The sequence below is a fragment of the Podarcis melisellensis genome (assembly GCF_964234715.1).
Source record: "Podarcis melisellensis genome assembly, chromosome: 2".
NCBI lineage: Eukaryota > Metazoa > Chordata > Lepidosauria > Squamata > Lacertidae > Podarcis > Podarcis melisellensis.
The window spans coordinates 39,669,173-39,691,540 of NC_138529.1; the positions used below are offsets into that span (position 1 = coordinate 39,669,173).

The 22,368-nt window shown below is 44.5% G+C and overlaps 1 protein-coding gene across 1 annotated transcript; it reads right to left on the reverse strand.

Annotated features, from left to right (window-relative positions):
* Positions 1-1,416: 1,416 nt before the first annotated feature.
* On the reverse strand, positions 1,417-19,543 carry LOC309360590 (TBC1 domain family member 24-like; the record flags this gene model as incomplete). Its single annotated transcript, XM_081895192.1, has 7 exons — positions 1,417-1,882; positions 2,950-3,214; positions 4,954-5,049; positions 6,741-6,804; positions 10,110-10,268; positions 11,256-12,288; positions 19,354-19,543. 7 exons carry the CDS (start codon positions 19,541-19,543, stop codon positions 1,737-1,739), a joined length of 1,953 nt encoding a protein of 650 aa, XP_081751318.1. The 3' UTR covers positions 1,417-1,736.
* Between the last annotated feature and the right edge of the window lie 2,825 nt (positions 19,544-22,368).

Here is a 22,368-nt window from a genome sequence, read left to right on the forward strand (position 1 = left end):
ATAGAGTCAGGTGATTTTAAAAACAGTTGCTCGTCCCTCTGCTTAATAGTATCATAATCTTATGGGGCAAGAAAGAGAGATCCAGACAGTAATCATTAAGTCACTGTAACAAAGTTTATATTACATGGGTTGGCTGCAGTTGGGGTAGGAATTATGTAAAGTTTGTAGGGTGACCAAAAAACCCCCAATCAAGAATAAAATAAAATAGCTGGGAAACAAAGGATTTGGTTCCGAGTTGCATATGAAGATTAAATATTATCTTAAGAGCCTCCCTTCCCCACTCAGTGTGGAGAAGTGAAAATGGGAAAAAAGAGGATATGTTAAATGGAGCACATGGCAGCAGCATTTCACATATGGGAACATGCTTCAAAAGCATTATTTATTATAACAAAATTTGAAAAACAGTACATATCTCAAAATATAAAGATACCTGAAGGAAAATGCATCATACACAAAAAAATTAGATTGATATACCTTACCTTAGAATTTATTATTTCAATGATTTATACACTCATTTTAAAAAAGCAAAAAAACCCTGCTGTTCTTTTGCTCTAGTATATGGCATTATTATTATTATTAAGCTACCATCTATCTTTGCCCCAAACAATCCAATATAAAAGGAGTTCTTGGAAATTTCCACTCGGTTTGTCTAATAAAAGGGAGCAGAATGTGACCGCTTCTGTATCTTCTTTAAAATTAAACCTCTCAGACATCTAAGTAGAACAGTTTTAAGAGCAAATGACAAAAGCAGAGGTTGGGAAGATGTGGCCTGTCAACTCCCATCAGCCCCAACAACATGGCCAATGGTCATGGTTGTAGGAGATGGAGTCCAACAACAGGTTGGAGGGTCACAGGTTTCTCATCCCTGTGGTAAAATAATATATTTTTTATTATCACCAGAAAGCCTTAGAGACATACATTGGTTTTAGCTCAGGGGTCAGCAAGGTTTACCTCGCCTGGTTCACTGCAGCAGAGATCCTTCCGTGGGCCGGATAGCACACTCGCCTGCGATTTTCAGCGTCTCAGCATGCGCGGACGCAATCTTCGGTGCTGCGGAAGCGAGTTGCCGCACTGTGCCAGTTTAGTACAGCACGCGGGGGCTTGCCAAGCAGGCAGCTCAGCTCAGGGGCTGGTTAAACGACCCCTGTGGGCTGCTTGTGGCTCATGGGCCTTTGGTTGCCAACCTCTGCTTTAGCTGCTATTCCATCTTATTATAATACTTTTCATATACAGTGGTACCTCGGGTTAAGAACTTAATTCATTCTGGAGGTCCATTTTTAACCTGAAACTGTTCTTAACCTGAGACACCAATTTAGGTAATGGGGCCTCCCGCTGCCACGGTGCCATTTCTGTTCTCATCCTGAAGCAAAGTTTTTAACCTGAGGTAATATCTCTGGGTTAGCAGAGTCTGTAACCTGAAGCGTCTGTAACCTGAAGCGTCTGTAACCTGCGGTACCACTGTACTATAGCTACTACATCAGTTTATTCACATTTTTATCCCATTTCCCCTCATCTTATTTATAGTTGGTTGGGACTATTTCCCTTTGTTCGTATTGTTCACTAAAAAGACTAGTGCCAAAAGTCTTGCATTAGTGGACAGTTTCCAAAATGGGTGAAAATGTTCTGCTCCTGACATCTCCAGATACCACCTTGTGTCATTTCTTTCACTGCCAGTTGTCATGCCCAGTGCTGTGGAGACAAATGTCAGCCTGAAATACTGCATCTCATTGGTGCTATCAGGAGTTTTGAAAGCCCCAGACTTCTAGAAGCTGCACCTGGAAGTTTTCTTGGCAGAGAGGAGGGTTGTCAAATGTTTCGCAGTGCTCCGTTCTCCCATGATGCAGATCAGCGTCAATAAACAGAGCTTGGCCTCCTCCACCACCTGGGGGAAAATGAACAGAGATTTGTTGTGGGCTGTTGCTGGCTATGAAAAGCAAACTGAAATGCTGTCCTCTGTTGTTGATCAGTAGCAGATTTCATTGCTGTGAACTTAAATCTGAAACACTCTGATTGGAGGACAGCAGCATATGCAGGGGCACAGAAAAGAAATGTGTGTACAGTATATCGGCCCCAAATTTGGTACTTTGCAAAACTAGTTCCTTTTCATTATAGTTACTCTGTCAGCAAACCACCTGCTGAAACATAGTAACAACCATTCAAATGGCTTCATCTAAATAATTGAACTGGTGAAAGACAGCGAAGGGATTAATCTTGCATTTCCAGAGACTAAACCTGACCTAAATTTCAACACAGTTTGCAAGGAGCTCCAAAATAAGCTTTTAAACTGGAAAGGCATATGCCTATCTTACGCCAAAGTACTTGGGAATATTTTCTGTGCTAATGTGATCATGTAGCCTCCTAGTGGCTGTCATCAGTAGCCATAGTTTTCTCAAGCTGCATGTGCTGCTAGGTTGCTCACGTATAGCACAGCACCCCTGCATTATATATGAGCACAAAGGTCTCTCAGTTTAGATTAATGCCTTATTCTGCATGCAAACAGTGTAGTCCATAGGTGTATATTGCTGCATGCTGCATGCAAGCAGTCAAGCCTCATTGTACCATCACTGGTAGGCTGTCAAGTTGATATTATTTGTGCTACCTTACATAGAGCTGTACCTCATATCAGTGCAAGGCTTCTCATCACTCAGTTCCTCTATGAAATGTTTTGGTTTATCCTTTACCCCTAACAGCAGGGAAGCGGGATCTGTTGCTAAACTGCAACTCCCATCAGACCCAACCAGCATGGTCAATGTTTAGGTGTTTGTGCAGGACAGGTCACATGGCACATTCAGTTCTACCCCAACAACACCATGCCACTGCTGCCTCCCTTCCCTGCCAGCAACTGCCGCTTGAGGCAGCTTCCCCGCTCTAACGATAGGGCCAGTCTTGGGTGTCTGCAGCCCTATGGTCTCTGTGACAGCTATAGTGTCATAGTAGAAGCATAGCTACCTATGATGATCTCTTTCTGAGTTCCAGACATGAACATGGAGGCTGTTTTGGAAGGCAGCTTGAAGTGTCGAATTGCCAGGAATGGAGAGAGGCGGTATTTAATCATGTCCAGCACTGGCACAGTGAGGTGGTTTGAGCTGGTTGTTGAGTGACCCTCGGAAGAGAAGGGAGATGGAGAGCGCGGGCGTGGGGATCGAGGCAGAGCTTTAGCTTGTTCCGGCTTCTTGATGAACACCCACTCATATCGCTCCATTTCTGGGCGAACCTTTCAAAGCAAAATGACATAAATCAAGTATATTTTTCCATTGCGGTTGCTCTGCTAGGGCAGCACATGAACAGGAGGGCACATAGGAAAGTTGCCTGAGCCCATCTGATTGGCAACAGCTCCTCAGGGTTTCAGGCAGGGGTCTCTCCTAACCCTGGAGGTGCCAAAGATTGAACTTGGCACTATTTGCATGCTAAGCAGATGTGCTGCTCTGAGCTGTGGCCCTTCCCCTAGGACAGAGCTTTCCAAACTTTTCATGTTGGTGACACACTTTTTCGACATGTATCATTTCATGATACAGTAATTTAGTTTTACTAGCAAACTGGAGGTCAAACTAACCCCTTTCCAGCCCTGGGAGGTGCGCAGGGAGTTTCATGTGCCACACTAAAGGCAACACACTAAAGTGTCACGACACAGAGTTTGGAAAGCTCTGACTCCTTGAGGGAACTGGTTCAACTGAGCTCCTGGTAACCTCAATATGAACATAGTGCACATAGAATTTAAGGCTTGGAGGGAAACTTCAAGATAATATAGACTAGGGTTTTCCAAACTTGGGTCTCCAGCTGATTTTGGACTACAGTCCCAGTCAGCCTTGACCACTGGTCCTGCTAGCTAGGGAAGATAGGAGTTGTAGTCCAAAAACAGCTGATGAAGCAAGTTTGGGAAACCCTGACGTAGACCAGCCCCCTGATTAGCGCAAGTGGAATGTTGCAATTTCGGGTTGTCATGAGCCCTGAGACTTCTTGGCAGGGCTGGTTGGAGGAGGGTTGAGATATGATGGTTGAGCTGGGTCCTGGGAAGGGGCCAAGTGGCCTAGGAGGTGCCAAGCAGGACCTGGTGGGGACAGGACTGAGTCATTATTTTGGAGACATTTCTACCCTAAAAGTGGCAGATATCTGAACTGAAGAGGGGGAGCTGCCTGACTCAGTCCCCAAACCCACCTCCAGCTAATGACAATTCCACAAAAAATTCAGGGAAGTGCCTGAATTTGGGTCAGGCAGTAAATCAGACTCCATCTCCAAGTACACACCAACATGAATGCTGCTGTGAGCAGACACAGCCTGCTCACAGGAGTGCCTACTTGCTTGCCCAGTTGTGTTACTTGCATCCACACAAATGGCTGTGCCTGCCCTATTCTTCAAACAGAAAGCCAAGGAGGCATGACAGGGGTTGAGACCAGGTGCCTAGCCATGAACTTAGACTCTGCTTATGAACTGTGTAACCTACACCCTGATTTATGTTTAGGCCATGCAGTGAACTGTGGAATGAAGTCTTTGGTAGCAATGAAGCCCAGAGTCCATGTACTGTGTCTGAGAAGGGAAGCCTCCTGGCTAGATAGCCATCTAGCCTCTGCTTAAATACTGCCAATGAAGGAGGGTATGTCACAGATATTAAGCAGCGGTTGTAGTTGGCTGCAACACCCAGACTCCTAGTAGTGAATTAGTTGGTTTACTACTTGGTGAAGCTGCTCTGGCAACGTCTGTACATACAGGAAGCTCACTGTGCTCACATGCCATGCTGTACTTTCAGAACAAGGTGGCGCAGAAGAGGAAATTGCAACTCTTCTACAGCCGGCTGGCCGCCTTACCTAGTAGGGGTGTTGAGACTCACAGCTACATTTTGGGATAGGCAGAGTGGGCTTCAGCTTAAGCCTGAAAATGCATTTTGAGGCCCACATTTAATTTTAAAAATTGTAAAATCAACCCAATCTACATTGCGGGAATAAATTTTAGACTCACTGTGAAAACAAAGCATTCTCCTGTGCCAAAGAAACTTGATGTCCCCCCACTTTTTTTCCTTTCGCTCCAGTCGGAGGACAGAAATGCTCCACACACCTGTATGGAAGGAAGAGACAAGAAACAATAAAGTCTGTCATTTATCATTCTTAGAGGATCTCAGAAAGAGCTGATGATCCAAATATATATATTTTATCACAGAAGATTGATAGGGTCACTCCCTTCGAATGCTTTAATTGGAGCAGCACAGCCATAATTGGATATGGCTATGTACCAAATAGAGTAGTGTCACAAAATGAGATACTATCACAGTCTTTCAGCCATTTTATGACAGTATAATAAGCAGATAAAACTGGAGCAAATATTAGGATAGGGACTTTGGATTGACAGAGAGCTTAAGGTTTGTAATTTGTGATCTCTCGCTGTTAATTAAACTAAATTTTAAAATGTGTCTTCTCTTCAATGACATGCAGATCTGGGGTGTCTAACAAATCAAAGAAACATGAATTACACGCTATAATTCAAGCCTTCTTTTTAAAAGTTTTAAGCTAAACAGCATGAAACCAGAACATTAAAAAGTTAAAAACTTTAACGAGCACCATAAAAGACAGGACTTTAGATAAAGTGTTAAAGTCCTGAAGGCTGAGCCTTCTTAGAGAAGATTGTAGAGGCAAAGCACCACAACAGAAAAGGCTTCTCCTCACGCACCTCTGATCACCTAGACAGAGAGGAGGGCCTGAGCAGGTTGAGGTAGAAGCAAGTGTTCCCTCAGGTACCCAGCCATAAAGATAAGCACCACCCACAATGTGTCAATGTCACTTTAGTCTAGTTAAAGGAAAGCCAGGACCATTTCACCTGTTACATTTTGAAGTGTACACTTAAGATTGTGAGTGGAAAACAATGCATTTTCCTTGGCTGCAGCTCCCTATCGAGTATGAAAACTTGGTGGAACAGAACTCAGTTGTGGTTCTTTTTCCTTTCTCAGGAGTGAAACAGATATGCAACTGGCATGTAACTGACATCCAAAGTAGCACAGTTACGAATAAATACACTCATTCATTTGTTACGACAAAATAGCTTTGCTTGCCCAATATTGCTGTCTTTAAGAGTGACCCAAGAAAAGTAATCGTACCTTCTATCAATTCTGAAAGAACAGTACTGTTTGGAAGCATCCCTTTCACCTGGGGGTAAGGGAACCTGTACTGTCCTGTGTCTCAAAACAGATGCTCTTTATAGCCTTCCTAACCATTCTGACCCAGATCTCAATTTGCCTCCACCATCCCCACTCTTCCCGATTTGGCAAGCATCAGAGTGAGTTACAGATATGAACGAACAAATGCTTGTGTTCACTATTCAGCGAGCATCCTTCAGCGGAGAATTTTGGAACTTGTTGCTAGTCCAAGCAGAGTATACAGAGTACAGTCATACCTCGGGTTAAATATGCTTCGAGTTGAGCGTGTTCGAGTTGCGCTCCTCGGCAACCTGGAAGTAACGGAGCACGTTACTTCCGGGTTTCATCGCTTGCGCGTGCGCAGACACTCAATATGATGTCAGCGCATGCGCAGAAGCGGCAAAAAGCGACGTGTGCGTGTGCGTGTGCAGATGTGCCGTCGCTAGTTACATTTACCTTTAGATGCAAACGGGGCTCCGGAACGGATCCCGTTCGTATCTAGAGGTACCACTGTACTCTGCTGATGGTTTCTGACATTTCTGTTATTTGCGTTTTCAGCCTAGACCCATAGAAGAAAGGCCCGACCCGCAGGTCTCTCGGATGCTCAGAAGAGACTTACTTCCCCCAGTGTGGTTTTTAAGAGCAGTACCGTTGGTTCGTAGCCTTCACAGCAGGAATAAAACCTGTAAGAAACAAAGAAGGAAGAAGGGTGAGCTAATGTCAGGGAAAGCAATCCCATTATAGCACTGAGGTGGAAGTTGAATGGACTGTGACCTGTCAGCACAGTACATTCTACTTTAGTGCATTACTAGGAAGCCTGGGGCAATGAAAGCATCAAGGTGCAAGCAAAACAGGCTTCCTGCATATTCATCCAGATCTACTGCATGCTTTCCACATTAAGAACAAGAGTCCTGCTGGATCAGGCCAAAGGCTCATGTAATCTTGGGCTGGACCCCATGATGCTGGACCCCATCTCCTCCTGCCTGGGTTTGGGGGAGGATTTTCTGGATTAAGTCCACTGCTGGTGAAAGAAGAAGTAACGCAGGGAGGAGATGGGATGGCTCTGAGTTGCAACACTGATACTGCAAGGTCTCTGCAGAAGTTGGACGTAACTTCATCCCTTTGGTGTTTTCATGCATCACTGAGAAATCTGTCTGTGCATCTCTTTCGATAGGTTTGGACACTACTAGTTTAAATACCTGGAGGAATAGCAGTACGTAGTGACAGTCATCAATCTCCTTGTGCTTACCACTGCTGTGTTAAACAGGCAGCCTTTGCAAACTCATAAAGGAGAGGTGGCAAAAACACTCCTTCGTTCATTTTCAGTATTCTTTAGGGATGTGTAATAACAGGCAAGGCTGGCATGCTATGTGGAGTTTGAAGCCAGAATTTTTGCTCAGTGGTGCAAGTAATTGCTCAGATAAAATTTTAAGCACAACATAATCTCAGGGGTACATGCAGGATCTTGACGTACAATTCCTAGGTGTGAAATCAGGCGGCTTAATTGTGATTGTGAAAGTATATTTCTTTGGATGTGAGTGTGTCTTAACTATTATTTGCCCTGGGACTGTGACACTGATCAGATCCTACTATATATCTTCTGAGAGGGCAGGGGGCGCTTTCACACTTCTACCAAGCAGACCATCAGGGCTGTTTTCTAACAAGATTTGCTGTTGTTACATGTGTCCCAGTGTACCTGGCCAGACTTCAATATTTACGTTCTTTTATTTGGAAATGTCAGTAGAAAATAGCTCGAGGCCCATCTCTTTGTAATGACAGAATGGCCAGGTGCTAGTATGAGACGCATGGCCTGCAAAGCGAGTCCTGGGAACTTTCCAAGGTAATCATCACAAATTCATGGTTGACCCTTCTGACATTAGCAGGCTGCATCCCTATAGCCGCTTCTGTGTGCACATTTTCAAAACAGCGGGGGGACGGGGGGGGGGGGACGGAGGACAGAACACTGACATCCAAATGATCCATGGAACAAATTTAAGCAGTCTTTCCCCTCACTTATTTGTGTGTTGCATTGAAATCTTAACATGATATTGTACAGCTTTTTTGCCCTTTGCTTTTAGTCAGTCCTGTTCCCAGAAGGCTTCTCTCCAAGCAACATAAATGTTATAGGAACACTTCCTTTCCATCTGCCTGTAGCAGAGGAAGAGAAGGGAAGCAGGGCCACTCCAGAGAGATCAGCTCCATTTTGCTCCATCTCTTCCTCAGCTGTTTCCATCCCAACTGGTCCTTATACAAACTTTAAAAAACCGCTCCTGGAGTTTTCTTATTCCCTTTTTATCACATTGTGTCATTCTAGTCTGAGGGCACACACTATTATCGATCTCATGTCAGCTACCCTGGGAGCCCTTTTGGCTGAAGAAATGTTTTAAGCAAATATTATCCCTATGGCTATTCCTGTGCAAAAAAATTAAAAATCATTGGGGCACATTCTCAAATTAATTCTTAAGCCTAGATAAATGCCCTGAATAATAAGCAATAGTCCAGTTCTCACAGTAGCCAACTAGTTGCTTCTGGGAAGCTCACAAGCAAAAGCTGAGTGCAACAGTAGTCTCCACACTTGTGATTCCCAGAAACTGGCATTCAGAGGCATACTGCCTCCAACAGATAACTACTTCTTCTTATTCTTTATTAAATTTGTGTGCCTCCTTTCCAGGGCCAGATTTAGGTTTGATGAGGCCCTAAGCTACTGAAGGAAAGCAGGTGGTGCTGTGGGTTGAACCACAGAGTCTAAGGCTTGCAGATCAGAAGGTCAGTGGTTTGAATCCCTGCGACGGGATGAGATCCCATTGCTCGGTCCCTGCTCCTGCCAACCTAGCAGTTCGAAAGCACGTCAAAGTACAAGTAGATGAATAGGTACCACTCCGGTGGGAAGGTAAACGGCGTTTCCGTGCACTGCTCTGGTTCGCCAGAAGCGGCTTAGTCATGCTGGCCACATGACCCAGAAGTTGTACGCTGGCTCCCTAGGCCAGTAAAGCGAGATGAGCACCACGCCGCAACCCCAGAGTCATCCGCGACTGGACCTAACAGTCAGGGGTCCCTTTACCTTTTAAGCTACTGAAGTTAATGGGGCCCTTTATATGTCCAGCTGTTCTTTGTCAACAACAAATTGCTACTGTTTTTTGTGTTGAATATTTTAGGGAACAGGCTAGCAGGCGGGGCCCATTACATAAACATCATAGGAGCCTACACAACACAAAACACTGTTGCTGTATGTAGGTTTTATTTTATTTGTTTTTTATCTGTACATCCAGGGTTTTTTTCTTTACATTTTTTGGGGGGCCCCCAAGAGAGTGGGGCCCTAAGCTATAGCTTGTTTAGCTTATACGTAAATCTGGCACTGCTCCGTTTATCTGAAGGTCACAGGGTGGTTCACAACATAAAAATACAAAGTGAGAACACAAAATACATAATAAACCCAAACCCAAAAGCAACGCACCATTCAAAGGCAACGAAACACACTTCACAGGATATTACCTCATTTCCTGCACAACCTTGAATTATTCCCCAAGCCTCCCTGAATGAACTAGCCCTGTTGTGGCTCGTAACCATTGATACCCATATCCATGATTTTTTTCTCATTTCCTTCTAAAGCCATCCAAATTAGTGGTCATTCCATAGGTTAGCTATGCACTGTGCAAAGGACTGCCCTGAGTCTTCACTGGATAGCCCCAAGTTCTAGTATTATGGAAGAGGGAGAAAAATCTCTCTCCACTGGTTTAGCTATGTCCTATATATTTCCTTTTATGCTTCTTGAAACTTCCCACATTCAGCATCACTGCATGGCCCCAGGTTCTAGTATTAGGAGAGATGAAAAAAAGTTTTTCTTCTCACCATGCATAATTTGATAAAACCTTATCATGTCTCCCATTACTTGCCTTATAACTAAACTAAAAAGCCCCAAATGTTTTAACCTTTTTATCCTGTTGAGAATTCAGATGGTTTGAAACTCACTGTGCAGATGCCAACTTACCTCTGCAAGCTGTATCCATTTTCCGAAGTTGAGAATATGAGGACAGGTGAGAACAAAGAAAATCGTTCAGGGATCCAGGACCAGACAACACGCATTTCCTGAGCAGTAACAATGGTGGAAGAGAAATTGTGGGCATTCACAGTGAGGTGAAATGGTTGCCTGTACAGCAGAGGAGAGAAAGGAAAAATAATTAATCCTGTACTGTAAATAGCTCCATAGATCCCGATCCTGAGGACAAAGATTTTTCTTCCAAAGATACTACTAACCAAACACACAGCCAGCTCTTCATATGTTATGTCCAATGGTAGTAGACATAACAGACTGCTGTGTCAGTTCCAAAGAATGAGATCCAAAATTAGTCAAGGCAATTACTTTTTCGAGAACGAATACAACAATTGGCAATGTGGTATAGATTAATTCTAAAGCAGCTGACCCAGAAATATCACTTTACCAATGCCATGTTCCTTTGTGCTTCCTAAATCCCTTTGTCACTTGGGACAATCCTGGTCCTTTTTGTGCTTCTATACTGAGGCCACAATCACACCATACATTTGAAGCACTATCAGTCATGATTTCCCCCAAAGGATTATGGGAGCTGTAATTAGTTAAAGGTGCTGAGAGTTGTTGGGAGAGTCCTGTTCCTCTCCCAAAGCTACTATTTCCAGAGTGGTTTAACAATCAATCCCCAGGGAACTCTGCAAATTGTAATTCTAGGAAGGGAATAGGGGGCTGCTATCAACTTTCAGCACCTTTAACAAACTACAGCTCCCAGAATTCTTTAGTCACGGGTCATGACTGTTTAAAGTGGGGACCATAGTGGTAGCAGGAAAAAAAAATCTGTATGAGATTATCCTATGGGGACTGAATGTCTCTGGTCATCTGTAGCTGTACTGTAGAGTACTCTGTAACTGACTTAGCCGTAATGTTTGGTGGAGTGCTTCTCAAAAGAGAATGTGCAATATCTAAAGTAGGATGTAAAGGAGATCCTTCATAGAATCATAGAACTGTAGAGTTGGAAGGGACCATGAGGGTCCTCTAGTCCAACCCCCAGCAATGCAGGAATCTTTTGATCCCACAACCTTGAGATTAAGAGTCTCATGTTCTACTGACTGATCTAACTGGATGGTGCCTCATGGCCTTTTGTACCTGTGCTGCACTGCGGTCACTCCTTTCTCCACTAATGCCTTCCTGTTAGCCATTTGAAGGAGCCAGATTTCTTTGCGGGAGAAAAGCCGGATGCTGAATGCCTTTTCCAGAAGCTTGTCAGTGGTCATGTGCTCACGAATGTCCCGCATGAAACCACACAAACTCCCTTTGATATCCACCACCTCCAAGCCTTGCGAAGCCACGGACAGCTGGAACTGCTTGAGCAGGGCCAGCGCGATCCGGTAGAGGACTTTCTGCCCCTCCAGAAGGTACACGTCAAAAATGCGGATGACATAATCGAACGGGAGGCCATCGAAAAGCCAGACCAGCCAGTCGGAATACACCTCAAAGATGTTGTCTGATGAGCTCGCTATCAGGCGGTGGGCAGCTGGGCAGTGTTTGTTGGCCAGGTCCCCAAAGGTCATGCACGAAGCCTCATGGGTGAGGAAGGAGTGGTCAATGTAGGAGGTGTGGGGAGCGTTGCAGTAGAGGAGCCGGCAAGTGTCCTCAAAGCACTGGGCCTCGCCTTGGCTGTAATGGAGCATCAGGGCAGTCACAGCGGGAAGCAGGGGGCAGTAGGTGATGTCGGGGTACAAGCTGGAAATGCAGATGAGTATCCTTTTCACTGCAATTACCCCTTCTTCAGAGAGGCAGTATTCGGGCATGATGCTTCCTTCCAGGAATCCAGGTAATGGGTCGAAGCTCTCGTTCGGGGCTTCAAACAGCTTGCTGGCAACATCTCTGTAGACTTCGGCATCAGGGGTCATGAGCTGGCACGGTATGTGCTGGATTACATGCTGATAAGCCTGCGCCCTCAGAGCGTGACTTCCTGCCCAGCGCCCTTCCCTCCCCAGCTTTTTGAGCTCCTTCATAGACTTGCCAAACAGGTACTCCTGACTGTCCTGCTGCTCGTTCAGCTTGGGCATCTTGTTCTGGTCCACAAATTCGCTACAGCGTAAGCAGGAGGCTGCGTCCATGTCCATCGCAACCACCAAAGGGATTTGCAAGGAGGCCTTAGATAGATCGGTGGTCTCTGTGGAGCAAAAGCACACATCTCACCATTGGGCAGATTGCTTAAACTGTTCCTGACAACCGTGGGTGAAAAGCACTGGGATTTTATCCAGTCTCTTGGGAATTGCAACCACAGACAATTCCCACTTAAAATTTAAACACAAGCACCGGTCATAGTTATCACTTGTCACCTCATAGGCTTTCATTTACTAGATACAGTATTTGGGGATGCTTCCATCTCTCATGTAAATCAAAGCTATCTGCTCATCATTAGTTATAAAGGTAGAACAACAAAACATTTAAATGTGAGTAAGCATTGAACATAGGGACGCGGGTGGCGCTGTGGGTAAAACCTCAGTGCCTAGGACTTGCCAATCGCATGGTCAGTGGTTCCAATCCCCGCGGCGGGGTGAGCTCCCGTCCCAGCTCCTGCCCACCTAGCAGTTCGAAAGCACTCCTAAGTGCAAGTAGATAAATAGGTACCACGTTATAGCGGGAAGGTGAACGGTGTTTCCGTGTGCTGCTCTGGTGCTGGCTCGCCAGAGCAGCTTCATCACACTGGCCATGTGACCCGGAAGTGTCTCCGGATAGCGCTGGCCCCCGGCCTCTTAAGTGAGATGGGCGCACAACCCTAGAGTCGGACACGACTGGCCCGTACGGGCAGGGGTACCTTTACCTTTTAAGCATAGAACATAGGGACACGGGTGGCGCTGTGGGTTAAACCACGGAGCCTAGGACTTGCCAATCAGAAGGTCGGCGGTTCGAATCCCCATGACGGGTGAGCTCCCGTTGCTCGGTCCCTGCTCCTGCCAACCTAGCAGTTTGAAAGCACATCAAAGTGCAAGTAGATAAATAGGTACCGCTCCGGTGTGAAGGTAAACGGCATTTCCATGTGCTGCTCTGGTTCGCCAGAAGCAGCTTAGTCATGCTGGCCACATGACCCAGAAGCTGTATGCCGGCCCCCTAGGCCAATAAAGTGAGATGAGCACTGCAACCCCAGAGTTGGTCACGACTGGACCTAATGGTCAGGGGTCCCTTTACCTTTAAGCATAGAACAAGGGTGGTGGACCTCAGGCCTGGCGGGTTGAATGTGGACCTTGGGACTCTCTCAAAGCCATACCCACCATTAGCCTTGCTTCTCAGCCTCCTTGAGTGTTTTTGCCAGGCTGGAATGTGTCTTTTAACTCCTTGGGTGGAGCAGAGATAAAGGGAGTGAGAGTGTGTGTGGAAACTAGCCTACTGTCCAAGGGTAAAACTTCAATTCATTGCCCCACCCATGTTTGCCTCTGGCCTTGCTCAGCAATGGCATGCGGCCCCCAGAAGGGAATGTGGCCCTTGGGCTGAAAAGGGGTTTCCAATCCCTGGCACAGAGAATGTAGATCCATATACACATTATGCAACATATAAACAGAGGCTTGTTGGTTAGGAAATCAAAAACATTAGGCATTGGTAGAATGAATAAATGGTACTCTAAAACGGATTTATAAACTGTTAAGTTGTGGGTGAACATATCGGACGACACAGTGATTCTTTAAACAGCTCTTGTTTATTCACAGGTCAAGACAGAACTGAACTGAAGGGTTCAGTCAGCCTGCTTATATAGAGCTCCAGTACCACATTACTGTAACAACTTTCTAAAACTATCCAATCACTGAATGTCACTTTCGATCCTTCATTTGCATAACTATCTACAGTATCCCCCTGCTGGCCCAGGGTGAGAACTTCAGTACATAACTTAAACCACACTTTATCTTAAAGTGGTACGAAAAGGCAAAAGGAACCATTTGCATAGCAACAGGATTTTCAAAGTGCATTTTCCCAGACTGTATTTGGAGTCTAAAATCACATATTCTCTGAGGGAGTAAGGAGTTCAGGAACCTAGGAAGTATTCCATAGGCTTCCTTCAGAAAGCTTCAACTCCATTTAGATCTGAAATCAGAATCTCCTAATGTGAAATTGTTGGCATGGACAAAAGGGTATCCACTTGCTTGATGATATGGGCCGTTCAATGTTCCAGAGGCAGGCTTGTGAAAAGCCAATCAAGGCACGAATCATATCATGCAATCTGAGCCAGGCAACTGCATCTTCTTCAAGTAACAAGGTAGATTATCATTTAAATGAGAGAGGGGTGGGGACAGGCAGGCAGGCAGGCAATTAATAACCACTTCCTGGGAAGGCCTCATCAGGAGAAAAGAGATGCCATGCCTGCAGCTGCAGATGACAGCCATAAAATAAACAGATGGGTTACTTTGCTGATTCTCCCCATGATGGAGTTTAGGGCTTTCTAAAGTAGAAGACAGAATGTAAAACTGGTGAAACGTTAGAAATCATGGTGAATATAGGTCACATTAATCACAGTGTGTTTAATACTTAATTGATCCTGCTTCCCGATCTGCTAAAACATAAGTAATAAAATAAAATTTAGGTTGGAATGCCCCATGCAATGTATTGTTAAATAATGTATACAGCTTTCTGTGTCTGTTAGCTATCAGGGTTGTCAAACTTTTGGTTTGCCTGGGTATCTTGCTGTAAATATCCGGATTGTGAAACATTGCAGTTAGAGCAAGGAGGCTACTTTTATAGTGTTACAGTATTTATGTGATGTGTATGAATGCAATGAGGTAAGAACATAAGAGCCCTGCCAGTTCAGGCCAATGGCCCATCTAGTCCAGCATCCTGTTTTTACAGTGGCCAAGCAGATGCCTGTGGGAAGCTAAACACAAGACCTAAATGCAGCAGCCCTCTCCCCTCCTATGGTTTCAAGTAACGAGTATTCAGAAGCATACAATGAAAGCATATCCTAGTCATTGTGGCTAGTAGCTTTATGTTCCATCAATTTATCTAATCCTCTTTTTTTTCCATCTAAGTTGATGACCATCTACATCCCAACACTGCTTCCCATGGGCGTTTATTCCATAATTTAACTATGTGCTTCTAGATTCAGGTACGTAGCCATGTTGATCTGATGCAGTTAAAATAAATAAAAAATAATAAAAATGTCCAGTAGCACCTTAGAGACCAACTAAGTTTGTTCTGGGTATAAGCTTTCGTGTGCATGCATACTTTTTCAGGTACCTTAGAGACCAACTAAGTTTGTTCTGGGTACAGTGGTACCTCGGGTTAAGAACTTAATTCGTTCTGGAGGTCCATTCTCAATCTGAAACTATTCTTAACCTGAGGTACCACTTTAGCTAATGGGGCCTCCCGCTGCTGCCGTGCCACCGCCGTGCGATTCCTGTTCTCATCCTGAAGCAAAGTTCTTAACCAGAGGTACTGTTTCTGGGTTAGCAGAGTCTGTAACCTGAAGCATATGTAACCTGAAGCGTCTGTAACCCGAGGTACCACTGTATAAGTTTTTGTGTGCATGCACACTTCTTCAGATACCTTAGAGACCAACTAAGTTTGTTCTGGGTGTAAGCTTTTGTGTGCATGCACACTTCTTCAGATAACTATGTGCTGTGTAGCATATATTTGCATTTTGCTTTTCTACCAAGAGCACAAGATTGTGTATGTTTTCCTCCCCTCCCCATTTTACATTTGCAACAGCCCTCTAAATTATGCTAGGTTACATTAATCTATCTGGCAAAGCAGCAGTTCTTGTCAATAGATTGGGGGTTGGGATGCAGGGACCTTAATCCCTATACAGTATACTGTTTACAGGAAATCCTGTTGACATCTCTGATGACATGACAGAGTAGGAACTTGCCAAAATCTTTTCTGAATATTATGCCTCCAAGAATGGCTGCCCAGCTCCTAATGCTATTCATCCCTGCATTAGGTTTAGAAGATACATTGGGAAGAGTAATTCCCAAAGCACCTTAGAGGCTGAATAGTTAAAGCTGAAATATACTGGGAGCGATATCACTGTGATTTTGCATGGTCTTGCAGGTGGGAGAGATAACAGTTCGGTGCACACTTGCTGTTGTAGGTTTGGAGTTGATAAGGTCCAGAACTGTTTTCCCAGAATCCTTCATAATGGCTGCAAGTTAAACTGTGCTAATGCTTAGCATTCAGTTAACACCTGTCGCCTAACAATTTATAGCATTGTTATATTATTAATTTGTACTGCAGAGATGCTACAGAAATAGAAATGCCAGAACAGAAACACGGGTGTCAGCTGCAATGGCTCATTGCTTGGGGAAAGAAGGGGGGGGGGAGAGTAGCGAGTGACAATCAAATGCAAAAAAAAAAAAACCATCTGGAAGTTGTTGCTCTCCTCAGAGCTGAAGAGGGTGGTGGTTTGGAGGCCCTGATTGCAGTTACAGAGTCTGTAGCTATGGTTTCCCCCAAATGATGGGTCTCAGGCACTTAACAAAATAATGTTAATGTATTTGATCCCTGGCTTTTTATTTCTAGTCTGGGGATGTAATATCTTTCAGGGTCTGGGAAAGTGACACACTCCAGTTCACTGGTATCTGCAGGAATATTTTAGGTGCTGGGGGGTGTATACATGCATACAGAACTAACACCAAAGAACATGTCTACCATTTCTGATAGATCTGGTGAAAAATAGTCATCGAAGCTGGATAGGCCTGGCCTCTAAGAAACTTATGCACCATGTCTACGCCCATCTCGCTCTCTAAATGGCTAGCCTTTCTGTCTATGTCTGGTATCTACATAACGTCCTTCCACCCTGAACTGAAACTTTTTCCCCTAGCTCCCTTCACCCCTGTACCTTTAATTAATTTCTCAGCTGCTACAACCAATTTCACAGTCCATCCTGCATTTCGCTTTAACAGAGGCAACAACAAACCAGAACAACAACAAAAGGGTTGTCATACAACACTTTTTACTTCGCCGTCCCTCCAGCAAAGTGGGTAAAGCAACACTGGGTGCAGGACTGATACAAACCATATCCTCTCAACCTCCCCGCAATACAGTGATACCTTGGGTTAAGAACTTAATTCGTTCTGGAGGTCTGTTCTTTATCTGAAACTGTTCTTAACCTGAGGTACCACTTTACCTAATGGGGCCTCCCGCTGCCACCGCATGATTTCTGTTCTCATCCTGAGGTAAAGTTCTTAACCCGAGGTACTGTTTCTGGGTTAGCGGAGTCTAACCTGAAGCGTCTGTAACCTGAAGCATCTGTAACTCGAGGTACCACTGTATGGGTATAATAATGATGGATTTCTCTGCATCGGGAAGGTTTTCTCTTTCGTTCTTACAAGTTTCGGGGAAGGGGAGAATCACGTCTTAAATACACTTTTTATGCTGTGAACTGCCCTGAGATCTTCGGATGAAGGGTGGTATCAGGCGCGCCACCTTGGCCCCAAAACAGTGGGTGCCTGGGACATGCTGACACCATCGCAGTGTGCCTGTGTAGTGTGAACATGCCCTGTGGCATGAGCACAAGACATCAGCATGCCCGGCAGCATGCTGACATTACTCACGTACGTAGTGGGGGCGTGCCAAAGTCACATGCACCTGCCCTGTGGTATGCTCACTCCGTGGAGTGGAACCTTGAGGGGGGGCCTTCGTTAAAAATTTGTGGGTACCTGGGCACCAGGGTTCCACATAAGTCAGCGCTTATGGATGGTATACAAATTTAAAACAAACAAGCTGGAGTTAGAAAATTCATAAATGCAGTTACGCTATCACCCTGGATTTCTGAGCTTCATTCTGTGGGGCAGCAATGACATTTTCACCAGGGAAGGCACACACAGACACACCTTAAAATGAACCAAGGAGTATGTCACATTCTCTTTCCCTAATTGGCTAGATCTACTTTGCATTATAATGGGGCTGGCCGTGTTCTTACCACTTGGAAAGCGGGGAGCAGCTCAGAATATAGAAACCAAAGAACTGAGAGCAAGAAAGAAATGAAGAAAAAAGCCTTGCAGCTGTGGTGGGAATGATCTAGAGAGTGGGGGGGGGTGTCCTTACACATCGCTGGCATAAACCATATGGACAGTCCTGGGAACAAAGAAGTTACATGGCAAGGGAAAACATATACAAAACATGTTGGAGAAAATGGATCAAGAGATAAAAGAGACAACTGGAGAGGCTAAACTGTGCCAGGGAAGGTCATTATAGTTGTCTACAGACCCGAGGTGTGCCTAAAACTCCTGCATTACATGAAAACCTCTGAAATTAAATGTGTGTTGTGGGCAAGTTCTTTAGCCCTGCCGTTGAAGTTGAGTCCCCCTGGGGGAAATACTGTGCAATTGCTAAAAAGTGTTAGTTAACGATGACCTAAGAGTAGTTGGAGAGAATGTTTTGCAATTGCTGAAAAATTGTGGCTTCATCAGTACTGAAACTTGTGGTTAAGTGTTTTTAGGAGGTGTTGTCTTTTAACAGCCCATGGATAAATAAATATATCTCAGATAACTTTATGTTCTGCAGCTTGTGCTGTTCTGTAGCTAGGATTTGCTTTTAAAACTATGCTAGTAAAGCTAGCTTATACAACAGAAAGATTCCTGCTTGTGCCATATCTACATGCCTTGCCTGTATCCAGAAATAAGGGCCTGGTTAGACTGAAGCTGTGTACACGCTGTCATTTCTTGGGAAATGCTGCAATTTGATTCATTTCCTCCAAACCAGCTTCAATCTGAATTAAGAAAAGGAACGACTAGCATTTTAAACTGATAATGCATACACAAGCTGAATTGCTGAAAGTCTTGCTTTCTTTAGTACAGTACATTGTAACCCTGTTGTGCAAATAAAACATGCATAAAAAATGAAATGAAACAGAAACAGCCTGTAAATGTATGTTTCCCTCTGTCTAGAACATCTCAGGGAGCATGCTGAATTGAGGGCCTGGAGCTTTAAAGCTGTATGTAGTTGCTGGGTTGCTGTATGTAGTTCAGGTGTGGAAAACCTGTGGCCACACAGTTTGTGTACTAGCCCTCGGAAGAGAACAGACATCAGGTCTACCCCAGCCAAATGCAAAACCCTGCAACACCTGGATCTAATGCACTATTACAATTAACTACGCGTTAAGAGCAAATGACACTTCCATCCAGGTGAACAGCTTGTTAGCTTGGGCTGCTCAAGCCACCTTCTGGTATATAGATACAGGTAAAATCTAGGCTGACTCTCTACTCCCCCCCCCCCCAATGATCTGCAAGGTTGATTGGAGATGTCTTACCTTGTGTGGTCTCCAGGTTGCCTTCCTTGAGCTCACCCATCATGGTGTTTGCTGTTTTCCTTGCCCTTGCTTTGTCCAAAGGGACATCTGCTCTGGGGGCCCCAGTGGGGCTGGTATAACTCAGCCCAATCTGCAGCATCCCTTGTCCTTGCTCGAATGACCTGGTTGAAGCTTTGCTCCTGTGCCTCATTTATTGGGCCCGAGGCCTCCTGTGCAGCCAGCTCCTCCCCAAAGGAGATGCTTATTTGGTGTAAACACTAGTAAAATGTTCCCCCACCTACTCACTCATTCATGCCTGCCATATGCCTCTCTGACAAGCAGGATGTAAATAGGCAAGATACTGATCAAAATATCATCAGGACCATTTAAAAGGCTCATTTATTTTTCCAAGGGTAAACTTTATTTCCCTGTGTGGTCCTTGCAATATCACAAGAAAACGAGTCCCATGTGTACCAGAAAAATAAACATACCAATATACAGAGGAGAGGGGAGGGGAAGTAGGGGTGTCTCTCGATTTCTGTCCTTGTTTAAACGTCCTTGAAAGGATGGAACATAAACAACAAAACTGGCTCTCCAACTGCTTCCTGCTGGTTCCTTTGTTTCTACTTGAAGATAGAAATAGAATCATGTGAACAGTGAATGCCAAGTGTTTTAACTGACGAAGCTGTGAGGTTCAGAGTGTATAAAAACAAAGGGGGGAGCTGTTATAAATGTACCACAGAGCTACACAGAGGAGGCTTTTGTTTACACAGGCTGCATACACACTACACCTTTAAAGCACATTCAAAGCTCATGCCTTCCCTCAAAGAATTCTGGGCACTGTAATTTGTTAAGGGTTGCTGGCAATTGCAACTCTGTGAGAGGTAAACTACAGTGCCCAAAATTCTCCAAGGCAAAAAATGTAATTTCAATGTTCTTTAAAGTTATATGTATAAACAGTTTTAATTTTGAGTGGAATATAATAAGCACAGGGCTGTTGTTTGAGTTTTGTCTAACCTAGGAAAGCAGGAGAAGTTCTGAAGTGACTGCAATACTTGCACTGAGAAAGAAGGTGGGACTGTTAGGATGGGAATATAATGATTGGGAATTATTCGCCATCAGAGTGCCATCCTGCTGCTAATGTGTGTAATACATCAATCTGCAGGTTGTATATATGCATAAATAAACCACGTATCATAGAGATACCACAGTCTTTGCTGTCCCTCATTCTGAGGAAACCGAACCCTGGGTACTTGCATGGAACCCCTGGAATCTGGATTAGGGTGGTATGCAACAGTATTCCATCCCTCCTAATCACAGCACAACCTTCTCCCTGCAAACATTTTCAAACCATTCATTTCTAGCCCTAGAGCTGACCAGAAAAACACAGTCTGGTATATGTCTGTGCCTTTAACAGAATGTTAATTGGCTGAGCATTTCATAGCCTGTAGAGATAAACATTATCATCTTCTAATTTTTATAGATCAAGCTGATGTTAAGAGAACAGGAATGAGATTGGTTAAATAAAAGTGGCACCTGTTGCTACCTAATGGCCCCAAACAATGAAACTAATTTCTGCCCCACAAGTTCTTGCTGCTGCAGCCACACTCTTGAGTTTGCATCATGTGCATCCTGATCTGTTGCATGTTTACTCAGAAGTAAGTGCCTCTGACCAAGCCTACATTGAGAAGAGTGCCAAAATGCATTCTTCCTCGCATATTCTTGACATGCAGCAATCTGGAAGGTTGCCTTCTTCTAGATGAATCGAAGCAAGCCAAATGGAGGTGGATAAAAAGAACTAATTAAAGAATTGTGAGCAAGGGATCACTCTTTCTTAAAATTTAATGGGGAAGAAATGAAATATGCAGAGGCCCCATTCCCTCCCAATGAGGAATGCAGCTGAACATGATGAATATTTCATGATTACTTCATGTCAAATGTGCAAAGACAGGAATTGAGCCCCACATCTTCTTCAATCCACTTTGCTAAAGGGTTCAGAAAAGTGAAGCGGAAACAGAAAACTGCTGCATGGTGTGTTAAGACCAATTCTACTACAAGGGGGGGGGGGGGGAGAGAGAGAGAGAGAGAGAGAGAGAGAGAGAGAGAGAGAGAGAGAGAGAAGACACTACTGCCACTAGCAGAGTAATCAGTTGATCAGTGTTTCATGATGTACGTGTCCTGACAGTGACATGGAGAATCCAGTGGGCTTGGTTGTAGGAAGGATACAGCCCAATGCACATTTATGGAAAGTAACGAAGCAAGCCTAACAGGGACATATGCAGTGTGGCCAGGGTGGAAGCCAGGAGGGGGCATAGTTGGGTATGCTGTTTCCACAATTGCCCCTGCTCTTTTAGGACCTCACAATGATTATGGCCAATAGCAATAATAGTGTGTGCTCTACCATGCTTCCTATGGGTGCAGTGTGGGCTTCTGCAGCAGCAAAGCCCCCTCCCCACAAAGTCCAGTGCACACTGAGTTAAGGATCTGCTCATCTTATTGAATTCAGTGAGACTTAACTTCTGGGTAAAATAAGGTTCGGTAGCTAGCTTGGGACAAGAGCCTTGAATGATACCATTCTACTGTGCTGTAGTGTTTAGAGTGTTGGACTAGGACCAAGGAGATCTAGGTTCAAATTCCTAGTCATCCATCAGGCCTTGAAGGTTAGCCCACCAAACTGTTTTAGGCAAATGACACGCAGCTTTCCTGACCTGACATCGCATATTAAATCAGGCACATGAAAGTTCAAGCCACTGCTCAAATTTTCAAGCCAAGGCTAAAAGGAAGAACCAGTGCTTCCTGTTGTTGCGTTGTTGTGTTGGTCTTTTTGAATATGGTACCTTTTTCTGTGGGCTTGCACAGCTTAAAGGAATGGAGGGATAAAAATAGAATGAATAAATCATGCTCAGCAAGGATTCATTGAGTTGGTTTGCACAGAATACTAAACCATGGTTTTAATGGTAACCATAGTTAAAGCTGAGGCATCAATCACTTAAATATTGTTTATTACATCATAGAGCAATTAAAAGCACCAATGAT